Source organism: Siphateles boraxobius, unplaced genomic scaffold (assembly GCF_051911475.1).
Source record: "Siphateles boraxobius isolate OS27281-9 unplaced genomic scaffold, OSU_SipBor_1 9, whole genome shotgun sequence".
Classification (NCBI taxonomy): domain Eukaryota; kingdom Metazoa; phylum Chordata; class Actinopteri; order Cypriniformes; family Leuciscidae; genus Siphateles; species Siphateles boraxobius.
The window spans coordinates 8816528-8834725 of NW_027509219.1; the positions used below are offsets into that span (position 1 = coordinate 8816528).

Below are 18198 nucleotides of genomic sequence, written 5' to 3' on the forward strand. Positions count from 1 at the left end.
AAATTTATCATGTCAATTACATAATCAATTCAAAGATAATGAATGGAATAATGATTAAAAGATGCATACCTGATGAAAAATAGTATACATAATGCAGAGTGTCTGAAAGACTTTTTCAGCCTTTCTTTAGATCAAGACAAAACATTTGCTCTGTTTGTTTGTGGATCTCAACCAGGTCCATATGTTTTTATATTATCTCTTCCACTTTATAATTACATGCCAAGTTATTGACTTAAAATTGAGCCTGCAACATATTGTTTATGATATTGAAACAGTACCTTTACTTTTCATAGATGGATGTCTAAAGAATCAGACTAAATCGTATTTGAAACCTGCTTCTCAAAGCCTTCAGATATCGGTTTAACATTTTTAAAACAAAATGTTCCGCCAGTACACACGCACACACTCACTTTTAAATGGTTTTTGCTTTCAGTTCTTAAATTATTCATGCAGTTTTTTAAATGTTAATGTTTTTCTTTGTTCAAAATCTTTGTGTTTCCTTTCTAAAACACAATAGCTTCCTTCTTTGAGTTTTAGATCTGTTCTGTCAGCAGCATATGCTGCATATACGATCATCTTTGTAATAATATATTTGTTATTATATGCATTTATTCTTGTCCAGTTCGGTAAAGGGGTTAGAGTTGCTCGATAATCTAATGGGAGGGATGTAATGTACTTTCACCTCATGGATGGGTGACAACATTCAGCCTCTTCATTATATATCTCGCTTCACAGCTGCTTTATTGTTTTATTATCATTTAAAATTCAGCTGTGAAATACAAAGTAAATGTGCAAAGTGCATAACACCTCAAGTCTGTCTGTCTAGAGAACTAAAATAGCACTTGTTATTACAGGACTGGTTTGCTAAAGACTTTCAGTGGCACATTTACCTGTAATAACACAAAGCACTCAAACTTAATATCTCTGAATTGAAATGAGATCCATTACCCAGTAAATGTAATCCACAATGCGGTTCAAAGCTTAAAGCCGAGGTTATTACCTGACCATGTTTTTGGCATTATTAAAGTGCCCTAACAGGGAAATCTGGTTCTTTTTCTCAGGTGGGTGAAATTGAAGGAGACTGGCTGCGAGAGTTCTTCACGGTGAGTTTGATGCCTTTCACCTGTCTCTCATTCAAACACTCACATCTGATGTTGCTCTATGTAGCATTGTAAAAAAAAAAAATTTGACATGCTCTTTACTGTTTTAATATTCACACGGACATTGTCTAAGATCTCCATCTGTTCAAACCTGCTATAAACACACTCCTTTGCAGAGTGAACTTTACTCGGCCACTGTAAACCTAAAGGTGTTTGTCTCTTTTATACAACCTGTCTTTGGAACACCATTAAATCATGTTATGTTATCTGCTGTGGTCACATTGTGAGCAAAACATAGTTGAATCACAGATTTAATGATTTTCCTGCTGGAAAATCTCGGCATCTAATTGCATACAAAATCTGTTTCCTTGTATTTGAATTGTCTGTGGTTGTCTTTTTGCCTGGTAACATTATTTGTGCAACTTTATCAAAGAATTATATTTTTATATGTATTTTTCTATACAAATGTACTAAAAAAATCCATGTTGAAATGTGCCACACAAACTATTAAGATCAGACTCTATAAACAAAAATTTTGACTTTCCCCAAATCTTACTCTACTTACTCTAATGGTTAGTCTTCCTGGGGTTAGGAGTTATATTATCTATTCTACATCTATGTGACTCGAGAAGTTACAGTACAGTACTAGCTACAGTATGTTTTTTTTTTGTTTTTTTTTAAACAATGTCATTATTATATTATTCTCATGATTTGATCCCTTTCAAGAATTCAGTGATGCATCAGCTGATAAACACAATAGTGAATTAATTGTATGTCTAATGTAAATCTTATCATCCTAGACGGTCCACATGTACAAGCCACGCTTTGTCGCCCTGCACTTTCAGGAAGTTGGTGGAAAGGACTATATGATGAACATGGGCCACGCAGAGAACTTTTTCTGGTGAGGATATGGCAGATTGTGTGCTATAAATGAGTCACCTTATTAAAAAGTACTGTGGCAGTATCGTCCGAATTAGATATTACCAGACCACTGATTACTGTGTTTACATACCATGGTACTGTATTTATATGGTATTATGATGTATTGTTGCATGTCAAGAAATATCCAAATAATGTGATAGTGGCATTACTTTTCAGTCCTTTTTGAACGATGTGATGGCAGTGTATTAAACAGATTACAAAGGATTTATTGTTTCTGTTTTGATATACTGTCTGCTAGAATTATATTGTTTTCATCCTTTCCTTTCTTCTGATTATAGGACCATAGAGTCCAGCTCTGAGATGGCAGACTTCGACAGAGTCTGTGTCTATGTAGACAGTCATTTCAAGGCTGTAGACAGTTTCACAGTGAGTGTTACAGTTGTTACAATATCTGATATTTTCACTTGTTTCCCTAGTGATTTAGTTCAAGGGAAACACATTTAACTGTCATGCACTTACTTAATGTGTTGTGTTTTGCAACACCAGTGCTGTGGTTGGTTTGTATGTCCACTAGATAGAGCTCTACAACCATTTTTAGATTGTTCTTCCAATACTCACCTTCCTGTGATTCTAGTGCTATTATTACCTACAATCACAGCAGTGCTTCAAAGTCAAAGTGATAGTCCACTTAAAATATAAATTCTGTCATCATTATTAATTCCATTATAAACCAATCAATATATATATATATACAAATAAATAGTGGATGTGTATCCTGGCCGCTATTAACTTTAATGAATGTGAATGAGGACAGGGGGCTTTCAAGGTGCAAAATTAAATAAATAAAAAATTCATTAATAGTAATCTATCCACCTTATGTTTAATGTAACAGCAGCTTTAGCCTTTGTAAGTTGATTGTGCGAAGCTTGCATTGTCATTCGCTTCCATTATGCTGCTGGATATTGCAAGATCGTATTTGTTATCATATAATTGTAATGTATTATCGCAAACATAAAAACACGTAGTGCAAATAGTTTTACTGTTTACTGCACTTTGCTTTTCTTCTATATATTTATCTGTAGTGTCTAATGAATTGGGAGTCTTGCATTCACAGAAAATAGCTTACTTACGTGTTGCAAAATAATTAATAAATAGTATTCGGAAGCCATCCAATAGTTTTTGTGCGGAACAGTCTGATATTTTATTTTTGTTTTTATCTCATTGTACCCCCCAGTGAGCTGTTAGCGACTGCCACCAGATCAGTGAGTTGGACTCAAAAACAAGATCAGTCCGATTTCTGAAAGAAATCTGATTCATAATTTCAACACTCTTGAATTTATTTTAACTGTTCAAAGTGCTACAACAGATTTTAAAATTTTAAGTTTTTCAAAATGGAACATACGGTTGGAGACCGTATTAAAATATAAAATTACAAAGACCTCTTAAGTAAATTATTGGCCAGCTACTATCTAAAAACAGTGATGGACCAAAGATAGAGCCCAGGGGCACCCCTTTCATTACTCAAAGTAACAGTAAAATCTGTGAAAAGAGAAAAGTTGCTGGTGTTTGGCAGGGTATTAACCCTCAGCCCACCCAGGTGAGAGGTGCTGTCTGTGTGTTTGTACACAATGTGTATGGTCTGTACCTTGATGGACTGGGTTAATGTGCGGGAGTGGCCAGGCAGCAGACCGAGTCAATACGTTTAACTCCAGATTAAAACTATTGATTAGGCCCCTCTCATCTGAACATGATAAATAAACTGAATGTGTACGTGAGTGAGTGAGTGAGTGAGTGAGTGAGTGTTTATTTGTTTTGTTGATGTTGGAGGGTTAGTGAGTTTTTCTGTACGTGGGCCCTTTGCCACACCTGTTTCAGTTTTTGTTCCCAAATTATAACTGTATGTCAAATCTCATGCACACAAATCATCTTTGTCACAAAATTGGCTCATCACATCATCAGCCTGTTTCAACAGGACCCACAGTCCCACACACACATTCACACTTAAGAGAGATCAGCACACTTGCAGCTTTACACTTATCTTCATCAATCAGGCCAGTGCAGGGTTTAATAAAAATGTATTGACTTAAAAGTGATTTTTTTATCTAAACACCATTTGTACGATGTGTGCCAGACGCTCTCTGCATTTACACACACACTCTCTTCCCAGTGAAGCGATGATTCACAACCCTCAGAAACCTAATTACAAATCAATACAGATGATGTGAGACAAATGAGAATGAAGGCGGGTTTTAACACAGCCGATGGCTGTGTGTGTGTGAGTTCTTGCACTGCAGTGAGGACCTTCATTATAAAAAGCTGCAAAATTTTAGCATGATTTGATTATTTTTTTGGCAACACACAATTATTTGTTTATCAAACAGACCCAAATTTTCCCCATGGCCCAGTGGTATTTCAAATACAGTCGATCCTTGTCAACAGTATTTAATGACACTTTACAGCAATTCAATATATTGGCTTTTAGTTCTTTAGCCTTAAAGTGTTAAAGAATTGAAGTATGTCATTTGAAGTCTGTTGTCTTTGCTCATGGCTAACAAAACAAATACACTACAGATCAAATGTTCTGTAGTTAGTAAGATTTTTAATGTTTTCAAAAAAAGTCTCTTATAATATAACATTCTCGACAGACAAACCCAAAAAAGGTTAATCCAGTCTGCGTCATTTCCCAGTCCAATTTCCCATCTCTCTCCCCAATAATTTCTGGTCCCTGCCGGCGCTGTTGGGCTTGAGTAGCACATGTGCCTGTTGTAATGTCCAGTCTCTCAAGACTGGTCATCTAGAAAGCACTGTCATATTAAAAAAGTATAATTTCTCTCACAAGATTTATTTATTTCTCCTGGGATGGATATTTTGAAGAAAACCTGACTGTGTGCGTTTACGCTGTGGTGTGCTTCATGTCAAAACATCCCTCAATGGCAGGTCATTTTTCTCTGCCATCCATGTGACTCGTGTTAGGCCAACAGGAGGGCCCAGTGTTTAATCCCTGTGTGATTGTTTTAATTTTCTGTCCGTATTGATCTCTGCGGAGCTGGATTGATGTGCGCTCACCAGAGCAAGCAGCTAGTACATTAAATTCATTCAGCGTGCTGTCAGAAAACGCAGGGAGTGTGCGTGTGTGAGGTTTGTGAGTGGAGTATTGCTTGGGCATATCTAGCTGTGTTTTGGGGTACCAAAACTATGGGCAAGTTTATGATTGGATAGTTTTGTTTTACAGACAGAAGGAAATTGACTGTAACAGAGTCTTGAAAGTCAGGGTTTAATGATTATGATGCGAGTACATCATCAACATCATCTATAATCAAAGCAGCTCTTCAGACATTGGAGATCTCCATTAACCCCTTATGTGCTGTCAGGTCATTAGCTCTGTATCCACTGGGGATATTATTAGGGCTTCGATTAGAAGATCACACGAAAAAATATATGATTGTTTGCTTGACTGATTGATTTATTTGATTTTAGGCTCTGGGAAGCATGTATTTCATCCACAAGTCACTGAAAAATATCCAACAATATGACTTCAATGGTAAGAGTTTTATTTCGATAAATGTACTATAAAGTATTTATACTACTATAAAATATTATGGTTGAATTTCACAAATCCTGTCAAGAACAAGTCCTGGTCATATTGCAAAATCCTGATCACCACGTTGGGGTTTATTTTACAATAATGACCAGCTGATTGTGCATCATCCTGCTTATTACATGGCTTTTGAGCAAATAAATAAACAGTATTTTAGCAGTTATGGAGTGGTCAGTTGGTCATACATTGTTACCTGTGGATGAGCTTCGATTTATTCATAAATATTTGAACGCTGAATGCCAAGCATTGACAGGTTTCAGCATTCAGGAGAGCTGTATAATAGGAAATTATATTTTTCTTTTTTTTAGGACCATTAAGATTTTTGCATTGTGACATTATTTTCATGACAATTAAGTACATCCCATAAATTATTGTAATATAATATAAAGAATAAATATGGTATAACATAAAGAAAAAAATATATTATATTTTCTAAATTGTATCTATATAGTATGTATACATAATTAAAGTAGTTTTTGAACTGGCTTTAATTTATGCTTATAAAAAAACATTGTATAAACTGACAGAACTACAGTCATGAAAAACAAATGAGAATCAATCTCCATTGTAAAAAATGTGAATGAATAAAGTGAAGTAAAAAAACACATAAAGATGCTTTACATTAAAAATAATTCAAAAGTTAAAAATTTAGGTGAATACATAGAATTCAGTTGAGGAACGGTGTTGCTTCTCAAAACGTTTTATTTAATATTAAAGATTAAGATCAAGATTACATATCTCGTGGAAATTGTGTAATGAAGTGGGTTAAATGGTACAAGGGTTTTCCCAATTTGTACCAAAAAAAAAGTAATTTTGTGAAAAGGTCACTGGTTGAAAAACAAGACATTTACTGCTATTAGCAGAGAGATGAATTTCCATCCAACACAACAGAAATAAATGTTCTCCATTGACTCGTTTGGTTAGTGTCTCTGATAGAACAGGATTTAACCTCGTAGGCTTTTTTCCCGAGCCTTCATCTGTTCTAGTCACAGCATCTCATGAATAAGCTCTCAAGAAGAGGACTAATAGAAGAGCCATTAAGATCAGTGGACCAATGAATTTGGTTCCCTATCAAATCAGTGTCTCATAGATCCTGCTCTCACAGCCTACAGCTGCACGACAACTCCAACATTAGTATATTGATTTTGCATTTGCATGTTTTTCTTACAATATGTCTTGTTTGTTTATTCCTCCTCCTTGTAGTGAAGGAGTTTAAAGCAGTCTCAGGCCATAACAAGTACGTGGGCTCCCTGGAAGGAGTGACTACCATGGAAAAAGAGAAATTCCCCAAGAACTTTTGGCCTGATGTAAGTGTGTGTGTAGTGTTCTTTTGTTGTTGTTTTTAAACGATTGTAGTGAATTTCTCTTTGCTGTGTCACGCACTTCTGTTTTGACTACATTTTTAGGGACACACCAGTTTAATTTACTCACACTTATACTGGTTAAATGCTCTCATATAGAGCATTTGTTACATAAACCTCAAAACAGAAAGAAACTGGAAGCAGAACAAACTATCAGCGATTATTTCAAGAATTGATTAAACATTTCATTAAGTCATTAAACATATTCATGTCTGTGATATTGTGGAATAAGATTTTTATTGCTGTACAAATGGTCCAAATTATGTAATTTTCTAAATAAATTTATATTTTGGTATGAGGGGGAAATCATACAGTACCAAAGTTATATGCAAAATGTAAATGTTCGGTCATATAAATTAAAGTTAACTATTAAATATGCAGTTATTACTAAAATGTTAAATGTATTAACATTTTTTTTTTAATACTGTCATTGACTTCATCATTGATTACTCAAACTCTGTCTATAAAATTATATGGATGCCTCCTTAAGTTTATTATGCATATGTGTGTGTGTGCATTTTATTACAGTTCAAGTGGTCCAGAAAAGGCTACATGAGGACACGATGGATCATTCACAATCAGTATGTTTACACTCACACTCTTCTTCACCTTTTAAGATTGTCCCCCATCATTTTCTTTACAGTCTATCGTGTAAGTGTTTTTTGGCTTCAGCTCAAAGAAAACACTTTGTGTTAGTTGTGTGTTAGTGGAATAGTATGTCATCAGAAGTGCATTAATAGCAGACACATGGCAGCAGTATAATAGAGCAGTACAGGAACCTGAAGACTGAGTGATAAATGAATGGAGCCTGTGAACTCCATCCTATCAGCTAATGTCCCACATCAGTCACAGAGACCCCTATATATAATATATCTTGTGTTTATCTGTGTGTGTGTGTTTGTGTGTGTGTGCAGGGGTTTAGACCTGGTGAACGTTCACCTGTTTCACGACGCCTCCAACCTCATAGCCTGCAACGCTAGTCCATCAGTGTATTCCGCAAACCGCAAGAAAGCTCTCAGATATGTCATCAACAGGTTTGTGCTTCTGAATTATGTGTGTAAATACATTCAAGTAATACAAATGACAGTGGATGCAAAGACAACATGAAATTAGAATGAAATAACATGCATTAGTGCACGTTATCCCTACATTCATTGAAGGGTTAGTTCACCCGCAAATTTATCCCATATATTTATATAAAATATCCCATAATTTACTCACCGTCAAGCCATCCTAGGTGTGTATGACTTTCTTCTTTCAGCCAAACACAATTGGAGTTATATTAAAAAAATATCCTGGCTCTTCCCAGCTTTGTAATAAGAGAGTGAATGGTACACTAGATTTTGAAGCCCAAAAAATGCACATTCATTCATCATAAAAGTAACCCATACGGCTCCAGGGGGCCTTCTGAATTGAAGCAATGCGTAATTGTAAGAAAAATATCCATATTTATAACTTTATAAACTATAATCACTGGCTTCCGATAACGGCCATACGTGAGTCTAGTTCCGGCGGAAGAGTGACCTCTGACCTGACGTATAATAATATTAACTTATAATATCATAGTTCACTCATCATGATCAAATCAAAGCCTGAATAGAATCAAGTCCATGTCAATATTATTTCCAGTTGAATTTTCTCTCACACACAGAAATGCTTCAGTAAAATGCTGTGTTATGTTGACTTTGAGCAGAAAAGACATTGAGTTGTAATGTGGTTTGTGGTCCCATATCAAACCTTTTCTCTCGTCTTGCAGGATAGAAGATAACAGCTACAGTCCTCTTCCCTTCTTCCTGTTTGGGGATTTCAATTTCCGCCTTGACACACTCAGTCTAGTACAGGTAAATATGACTGATATATTCCACAGACACCAAAGAGACCACACACACACACATTATATAAAGATTAATATGTGTATTTGTTTGTGTTCAGAACCTCTCCATGTCAGCTGATATCCAGACGGTGAAAAAAGACAGTAGCAACGAGGTAGAAAAAATCATTTGTGAAGAGAAAGACAATGACCACCAGGTGATTACTTATTTTTAAAGCTGTTTTGATGAAATTATTGAATTAGGTAATATTATATGCTGATTACTTAATCAAATTAACCACAAACATTTGCATATATCATTTATTTCTGAGAAAAGCCTACAGATTAAGATTCAGTCATTCAGTAGACATTGCAAAAGTTAACTTGAGTCTGTCTGAGGTAAATTTAGACTATTTACACATTCCAGTAATTGTTGGCTTTTGTGCATAAACAAAAACTTAGGAGTCAGTAAGATTTTTGTTTTAATTCACCAAGGACGCATTAAATTGAGCGAAATTGACAGAAATCCTCTGTGACAATTTAAATGTCTTTTCTGTTTCAGTTAAATGCTGACACAGGTAAATTAAATAAGACACTTTCACAATGCTGATCATTAAATTAATTATATTAGTAAATATCATTAGTAAATTAATTATATATATATATATCTTAATTAATCTCCAATATCTCCAAATCTGCCGAGACACTTGCTTTCCTGAGGTTTTGTAAACATAGATGTTAAAGGCTCTGACTTAGCATCCAGGAGATGATTATTTTTTTTCTTTTTGTGTGCGCTCAGACATATCCAGTACACTGTCCAGCCAGATTTATGGTTCTTAGACGGTTGATATTGACTTCTTGCCAGTCCTGAAAATGCGGGCTTGCATTTAGATCACTCCTCCAGACCTGTGCTTCATTTTTTTTTTGTGCCAGCAAAGTTGGAGTTTCTCTCCGTTCTTTACTAGTTTTTTATACCCTGCATTAACCTCTGTCCTTCTCTTTTCACCTTTGTTTTTACTCTTTGTCTTTCCTTGTGTTTATTTTTTCTTTACTCATGTTTTGTTCCTTTGCTTTCTTTTCAATACTTCATTCTTTTTTTCTGTCCTTCTCTTTATCACTCCATCACTAGGTTCTCCTTCATATAGAGACCAAGTTATTTGCTTACTTGCACCAGGCCGTGTTCAGAGAAAACAACGGAAAAGAGGTCTGAACTTTGTTTTAAGAAATTAGATATTGACTATAATTGAATCAAAAGAGTGTATCACTAGAAATGAGTTTTGTGTTTCAGCTGCTGAAGTATGATAAGGAGATCTCTTCGTTCCACGACGTCATCACAGAGGAGGATATCAGCTTTCCTCCTAGGTGAGCAACTTTAAAAAGTCTCGTTAAACACCTGAGAATGTAAAGTGCACAATATTCCAACAGTAAAAATCAAATGTGATATCAGACTTGCAGAAAAGAAACGTCTTTTAGAAGCAGAACAAAGTATATAATTTAAAAAATATATATATATATATATATATAATATATATATATATAGATATAAATATACACAGTATATTTTGACTGTATTTTTGATCAAATGAATGCAGCCATAGTCAACATAAGAAAAAAACTTTTGAACGGTAGTTTGTCATCATGATATTACAGTAGTTAAATATGTTGTTGGTCAATTTTACCCATTAAAATTTTTGAAATACCGTTTTTTCTTGACATTTTGTGACTTTTTCTCAACGGGACTGCAAAATGAAGGGTTAAATAATGAATTGTAATTGTCAGTCCAAAACAGTGTAATGTTCATGTCTGAGTTCTTCTTGTATCGTTTTAATGTTTCAGTTACCCATACAGTGAAGACTACACTAAACCTACACAGTACATGAACACACGATGCCCGGCGTGGTGCGACCGCATCCTAATGTCCCACAGCGCGGGAGACATCATTCACCGCGTAGGTTTACATTTATAACTTTTGATGTGATCTTAATGAAGTTTTTTTTTCTTCTCCTTTTCTTACATATTTTTTTACACCATAACTAAATATGTTCATCTGTATTACACATCCATGTGTTAAATCAGTAATCATCTGGTACCAAAGGAATATGCAATATGCGTGTTTGAGATGATTGGACAGCGAGTTGTTTTGCTTTTTGTTGATTTATTGATTGTTGTCTGCAGAGGGAAGAGAGTGAGAGTGGTGTTGTTTATAACACACTGGGCTCCAACATCTGCATGGGAGACCACAAGGTGATCAGATCTCTCAAACATCCCAGCCAAATCAAAATGTTTCAATGAATGCTAATGGATGATTAAACGAATGACTGTTTTATTGGTTATGTTTTATGTCTTTTCTCCAGCCTGTTTTCCTGTTTTTTCCACTGAAGACAATTGCACATTGACACTAGGAGTGTCAAAGGGTGAGGCATTTCATTTGTTTGTTTGTGTTGTTGAGATTGATGATTTTGTAGCTTGACCTGAAACAACAAAGATTTTGTTTATAAGTATCAAATCTGATTTTCAGTTTTTTTCCCCCCAAGATATTCTCATAATATGGACTATACATTATACTGGTATAATGTAAAGAAATACAATAAAACTATATTGGCATTTAATTCAGTTCTATTTTTTATATATCATTTCTTAAATAATATACCTCAAATTGTAAAAACAAAATGTCATCAATAGAATTAACTTTATTTGTAATGTTGAAGATTAACTGCAGTGTGATACAAACTTCAACTAAAAGTATATTAAATTGCATAGTTCTCATTTTTTTATAATTATGATGCATCTCATTTTATATTATGCACGAATATGGAATGTTTGTACTTTTACACATATATTCATCACACAAGTGAAATAACAAAGACAAAAGAGTTATTCATTTTGTTTTGACAGGTAACAAAAGCTACAATATTCCTAATTTAAATAATTCCCTCCCAAGGCATATGCAAAAAAGGGGGTGAGGCCTGGTTGGGTTGTGTTAGTAGTGTTTTGAACCTCGCAGTTATGGTAAGGGCGTGACATTTCCAAAACACGTTTGAAGCTGTTGACCAATCACAACACTCTGGCCCAATCAGAGCACATTGTGTTTTTTAGAAGGAGGGGTTTTATAGAAACCAGAACTAAACAGAGCGTTGCTGGCAGTCCAGGAAGAGAGTTGCTGCAACAATGTAAAATATGTGAAAAAATAATGTTTTTTGAACATTCAAACATGAAATCCTACTAGACCCCAAGAACAAAATCAAGACTTTGAAAAAGGGCATAACATCTTGATGTTGAAAAAGGTTTATGTCCTCGTTATTTTTCAACCACCCAAGTACACCTCTCCTATTTCCAGATTGAGTCGCAGAATGTCCATCAGTCCACTTAAGCGTTCTGTTCTGATCTTCCCCGAGGAGCCGTTAGCAACCCCTCGGCCCTCATTTACTGTGACGCTGAGCCGAGATGATGGAAGACGGGTCCCGCTGCTCGTCTCCTGATCTATGTCTGTTGGATTCCCTGGCTCTCAAGCCTACGCAAGCAATTCCACCGCGCTGGACCATGAACGCACCAGTGTTCATTAATTACAGATACACAGAACACAGATCTATCCTGCATTGTTGTCCCATATTGGCATTTTTAGGGCATGGATTTTGTTTTGCTGCCAGTTTTATGTGTGTTCTATAGGTTGCGCTTGTCTATTGTTTAGATGGGTTTACTACTGCAGCTGGTCTGTCGCTTCATCTCCAAATAGACTTAAATTATGGACTTTAGTATTCTTTGGTGCTTAAATTGAAGAATTGGGGTCTAAAGTGGATTGTGCGGGGGGGTTTTCATTTATTTTTTTCTATTATGTGCAAGACAATACAATGCATTGTAAAACATTTCAGTCTGCGAAAAACCTTAAATGGCTGGAAACAAAGATGTTGATATAAACATTCAGTACAGTACTGTACAAAAGCAATGTCAATACCAAGCAATAGAAAACTGCACAAATTGTGATACCGTATAGACAGATTATAGAAGAGCAGGCAAAGCATGGCAAGTTTTTTACATAGCATATATGTATATATATACTTAATACTCATTGGTAAACCAAAGTGCTTTAAAAAATGCAAACATTATAAACGGCCATTTTAAATTATTTAAGAACAAATGAATAAGAAAGATAAGAGAACAGTTTTATTTAAAATGGGCGAAATTAAAATGAAACACTGTATAATAAAAATGTTCAAAAGACAAAATGACACTTTCCCATTTAAAATTAACTTCTCAGCTTTTCGGTTTAACTCTTATACATTCATAAACCCATTTCAGTCCATTCATAAACCCAATTTCATTCTTTCTATTTACACCATTTACATTTTTTCTACAATTACTAAAAATAATAATAACACATTTTAACTAGATGAACAAAACCATAGAATGATTTTATCAAGATAAAGATTTCGGGTTAAAATTATTTCGATATATAATGGGACGTGTATGTCTTAGGTCAAGTAACTGGTCACATACCATTTTTTAATCACCCTTTTCCTTCAGTAAATCCAAAAAATGTGTCAAATACCCATAAACCAAACAAATAATGTAGAAAGCTGTCATGTGCAAGTAGAAGTTTTCATAAATAAGTTTTCTTTTCAAGTTGATTAACACTCCTTCTCTCTTTATCAGGACTTCCTGTGTTGCTGACGTGTTCCTAGAGGTTATTGTGTGGTCACCTCTTCCGATCATGCCAGGGCTCTACAACAAGTACACACTCACTCTCACACACCGAGACAATGAGAAAACCCCTACAGGACCTCCTGAAATCTCCTGGCAAACTCAAGTGGGCACACAATGTAAAGGACAAGAACTGTTAATTTTCTGATATGTTCTCTTAGTTTTACTTTCATAATAATGCACATTTAACACATTTAAGTCAGCGTGACTTCAGAAATTTCTGAACAAAGAAAAATAGGACAAAATCAAAAAGGACCAAGAGAAAGAACACAGACTTCTCAAAGCTCAAGACTTTTCACAAACTAAGCTTAAGACTTTGCGTAGAGTGGGAATTACAACTCCATTCGTTTGCTTTTACTCATTGTATGCGAATGCAAGTACAAGTATGCTGAAAATAGCACACCGTATCCAAACGCAAGCTGCTGCGACGCACAAGCTTTGGTTGCTGTTTCACTCCGGAATCTCTTTGCATTGACGTTCATCATCTGTGTGCATGTGCATCGAGTAAGTGCGGCCTGACACTGTAGCTTTTAGCTAGTTGCTTTTCAGTTCTTATGCATGTGTGAGTATGGATTCATAATCGTGTGTTTTTGCATTTACACTCGCCTCAGCACTTCTTGCTGTCTGCGTGTTCTTCAGCTTCAGTCATTGTCTCTGCGGGGTTTTTAGTCAAGACTCTCGGATCAATAGAATATGTACAGGACAGCAAGGGACAAGTTATAAAGCCATTAGCACTTGTGAATTATGGAAATCCCACCCAGAGTGCCCTGGCCTGGAAGCCCCCAGACTTTTAATTAGAGCACTAGTGCAATGTGGAATGCTAATGTGGAGCATAGCGTTCGGAGATCTGTTTGTTGTTTTATTTGCGTTGGATCTTGGGTATTTCGTATTGTTTAGTAAAGTTTAACCACTCTATATAGGTTTGCATAGGTGTTGGTCCAGCGTTAAATGTGTGTAAAACTAGTTGTAATTACCATGTTTCATATACTAGGATTCTGTGTGGTAAATTACCTTATGCGTAGCTTTATGTAATGACTTTAAATTGTAAATGCGTAGGGCTACGTTACTGTTATTGAACAGTACTTTGTTTGTCCACCCGGAGATGTTTGGAGTCACTGATGCTCAGAAATGTATTAATAATCAAACCGACAAAATGCAAGATTTAAGTTGACACACTTTTATAGTAAAATATCCCTTTAAATGTCCTCAGCAACATGTTTCTCATTTCAAACCCAAATCAAACAAACAATCTTTACAAGGGATTATATCCAAATATGACAGGGCTTTGATTTCTTAGCCAAACCTGAATTTATTGATTAAATCAATATAATCTGAACAACCCCCCCACGCATAATTTACGTGTGAGGGTTAAATCGTACAGCCCACCTGTCAATAATGGACTTGTTGAAGTTGATTCATGGTATGGTCAACATAATTTACTGTTCTCTGGGGCATCGCTTCAAACCGTGGTTCAATAGGAGGCCACGGAGTCGCTGTAGGAACCACATCGATGTCGTTTAGCATTTGAGATTTTACAGATAAACACAAACACTACAGTCTCTTGAGATTTATGTGCACTGTTATTAGCATGCTAAGTTACACGTGTATGTAGCCATTCATGTTTGCACTGATTTTGGGGAAGTATTTTACTTAGCAGTGATGTGAGCATTCATAGTTCGTAATAAAAGGGATCTTTCTTTCATAGCAATTGTGAAATCAGTCACATTGCTTATTGTATGTTAACCTTTAAGTTATTTCTACTTTCTGTGTCTCTGACTTTTCTTCTTTAAAAAAAAAAAAAAAAAAAAAAAACTTTGAGGCATAGTCATGGATTAGACCTTTTTCTGGGTGAACATATTTTGTTGATCCTTGAAAAATATTTCTAGCCATATCCCTACCCCTAAAACTAACCCTATCCATAAGTTATCTGTAAAATCAGAGGGAAATAATCTGTGAATAACACTGATGTAGAAGCACCTAACCATGGTTGCAAGCCTAAACTTGATATAAACTGCAAACTTGTCCCTCAAATCTTATTGGTTAGAATGTTGTTCCAGGATCAACAAAGATGTTGATCCAGGAACATGTTGTACTTGGTGAAATCAGGTTCTGCCATGGAGCCACCCTAGAAATATTGAAAAATATATTGTTATGTAGTGTCTATCAAGAAAATTGACTGTGGTATGGTGAATTAAGATAAATGATTGACTGCTGGGCCAGGAGGAAACTTGTCGATAGGATCAGAACATTTACCATTATGAAATTATAGACTATTCGGAGTAAACAAAGGGAAAGTTCCCCCACAAATGTAAATTCTGTCATTGTTTACTCACCCTCGAATTGTTCTAAATGAAAGTTGTTCTGTTGAACACAAAAGCAGATATTGTTTTTGTTTTTTCACACTTTGGAAGTCATTGGGGACCAGCAACTGTTTGGTTACCCACATTCTTCAAAACATCTTCTTGTATGTTCAACAGAAGAAGAAAAAAAACTCATACCGGTTTAAAATAACTTGAGTGTGAGTAAACGATGATAGAATTTTTATTTTTGGGCAAACTATCCCTTTAAACAGTCATATCCATACCTAAAAACTGTAGGAGAAAAAAATACTCTCGACTTTCTTGTGATTGAAGATGTACATGACGCTTGATAATGTGCCAAATATAGTTTTTTTCCTCTTTTTTTCATTTTATGATTTTTAACAGACCTTGTGTTTGGCAGATCGGTTGTAACAGACATAAGATGCAGTAAAACAGTAGCAGTGCATTTAGTGTACCTAATGTGCTGTCGAATGTTAGACTGGCCTGAAATGGTCTCTAACTGTACTATACCTTCTGCAGCACCAATGAATGTTTTTCTCAAATATGTTATGTCTTATTTCCTAATAAAATGTATATATTCATCAACTGATCAGTTGAATTGTGTGGGGTTTTTTTTATAGCCTAATAGATACATACAACAGAATATTTAAATTGGGTAATATATAGATAGAAAAATGTGAATTGTTATTGAATATATGAACACATACACTAATGTTCAAAAGTTTGGGGTCGGTACGATTTTTTTGTGTTTTTGAATGAAGTCTCTTATGCTCACCAAGGCATTTACTTGTTAAAAAAGTACAGTAAAAATTGTTTAAAAAAAATAAAAATAATTAATTGAAGATACAACTGTTTTGTATTTGAATCTATTTTAAAGTATAATTTATTTCTCTAATGCAAAGGTGAATTTTCAGCAGCCATTAACCCCAGTCTTCCTTTTATTAATAAACATATTTGGCCGGTTTCATGAGGCTTAAGCTAGTCCTGGACTAAAATGCATGTTTGAGAAACTTGCTCTGATACATCTTAGAATATGTCAGTGTCATTGTTTTGTCTCAAGATTTTTTTCTAAGTCACATTTATCAAAGCTACTTAAATATCCTAATTGAAGTCCTAAACCTGGCTTAATCTAAGCCTTGTCTGTGAAACCAGGACAATAAATGTCTTTCTTTTCTTTTAGAAAAACAAACAAATAAAAAACCTTACTGACCTATACTAAGGTCAGGAAAATTTAATGTGGGATTAGAATTGAGCCTGAGTCTGAAAGCTCAGGCTTGCCTCGCATGCCTTGACTTCGCAAGGCAGTGTTTGCGCATGGCAATTTGGTGACAACTAGGGTAATATTTATTTTCTGCAATAGTAATTTCTCACTAGAAATCAAAACTGGGGAAAAGTAGATGTACATTTACACACAAACTGACCACCAACTGCAACTTATTTTTTAAGCTCAGCTCTCATGTAATGCACAGGATTGTTAGATATCAAAGGCAGCGAAGGATGCATCTAGGATACAAAATACATTAGATAGAGACAGGATGTGACACGATCATTGGATTCGGATGTGCCTTGTTGCCTTTGCCTGCGGAGGCAGCATTGTTCAGCTTTCGGACGCAGCCGTTAAGTTTCTCCATATTTTAAACATTGCAACTGGTGCTAAAATTAGCATCACTGAGAAGATCCATTGAAGCCTGTTTGGTCAATTGTTTCACATTGACTCTGTTCACATTAATTGATCAATCCAGAGTCATAATCATTATAAGACCATTTAATTGAGGTGTGCAGTTAAGACGTCCATAACAAGCATATGCCAAACAAGAGACACACACACACTCCCACCATCTGCGCTCTCATTTAGATTAAAGGATCTGAGATCTGACTAATGCTTCCCTGTAGACAACTGGTCTCAAAGGAGTCATTAGTTAAATTACATTCATCAAACTGACAATGACCACTTTATATCCAGTGCCTGCTGATTTGCTGTAGAATAATCAGAGTAAGTTTTACATTTATTGACAGTTCAAACAGCCTTTTTTCCCCCAACAGGTTAAACTCATGCATTAACTTAAAATGTACCTTAATATTCTCAAGATTTCATTCCTTTCATAATGTTCACTATCTAGTATGCTGAAAAGTTTTGATTTACCTCTTTAAACCGCTAAAAGACTGAACCGATTTAAAAAATAACAGCACAAACTCAACATTCAAAACAGCAATTTATTGTGCACTTTCTTCATAATTAATTTACAGATCATATACATTAGATATGCATTTTCGATGTTAAACATTTGAGTGTTATTTATGGTTTCATTTATTTATTATTGGGGTAATATCTATCTACCCTGTCTTCAAGAGTTTTTAAAAATCAATAAATAATATTATCTCTACAGTGCTTGTATGGCATTATGGAAAACATGCTGTCTTATTACTA

The 18198-nt window shown here is 35.1% G+C and overlaps 1 protein-coding gene across 3 annotated transcripts in view; it reads left to right on the forward strand.

Moving 5' to 3' along the window:
- The window catches only part of inpp5l (inositol polyphosphate-5-phosphatase L), a 28464-nt gene extending 12105 nt beyond the window's left edge, over positions 1-16359 (forward strand). For 2 of the 3 annotated variants that reach the window (XM_077223490.1, XM_077223492.1), the window contains exons 2-16: positions 1062-1103; positions 1901-2001; positions 2321-2408; positions 5460-5523; positions 6784-6887; positions 7470-7522; positions 7856-7975; positions 8698-8782; positions 8874-8969; positions 9881-9955; positions 10040-10113; positions 10588-10699; positions 10927-10995; positions 11106-11165; positions 13402-16359. In XM_077223490.1, the coding sequence (XP_077079605.1) occupies positions 1062-1103; positions 1901-2001; positions 2321-2408; positions 5460-5523; positions 6784-6887; positions 7470-7522; positions 7856-7975; positions 8698-8782; positions 8874-8969; positions 9881-9955; positions 10040-10113; positions 10588-10699; positions 10927-10995; positions 11106-11147 (1125 nt within the window). In that variant the 3' untranslated portion in view covers positions 11148-11165; positions 13402-16359. Of the gene's footprint in view, positions 1-1061; positions 1104-1900; positions 2002-2320; positions 2409-5459; positions 5524-6783; positions 6888-7469; positions 7523-7855; positions 7976-8697; positions 8783-8873; positions 8970-9880; positions 9956-10039; positions 10114-10587; positions 10700-10926; positions 10996-11105; positions 11166-12088 lie in introns of all 3 variants that reach the window. The other variant, XM_077223491.1, reaches the window with a different exon arrangement.
- Positions 16360-18198: the final 1839 nt, after the last annotated feature.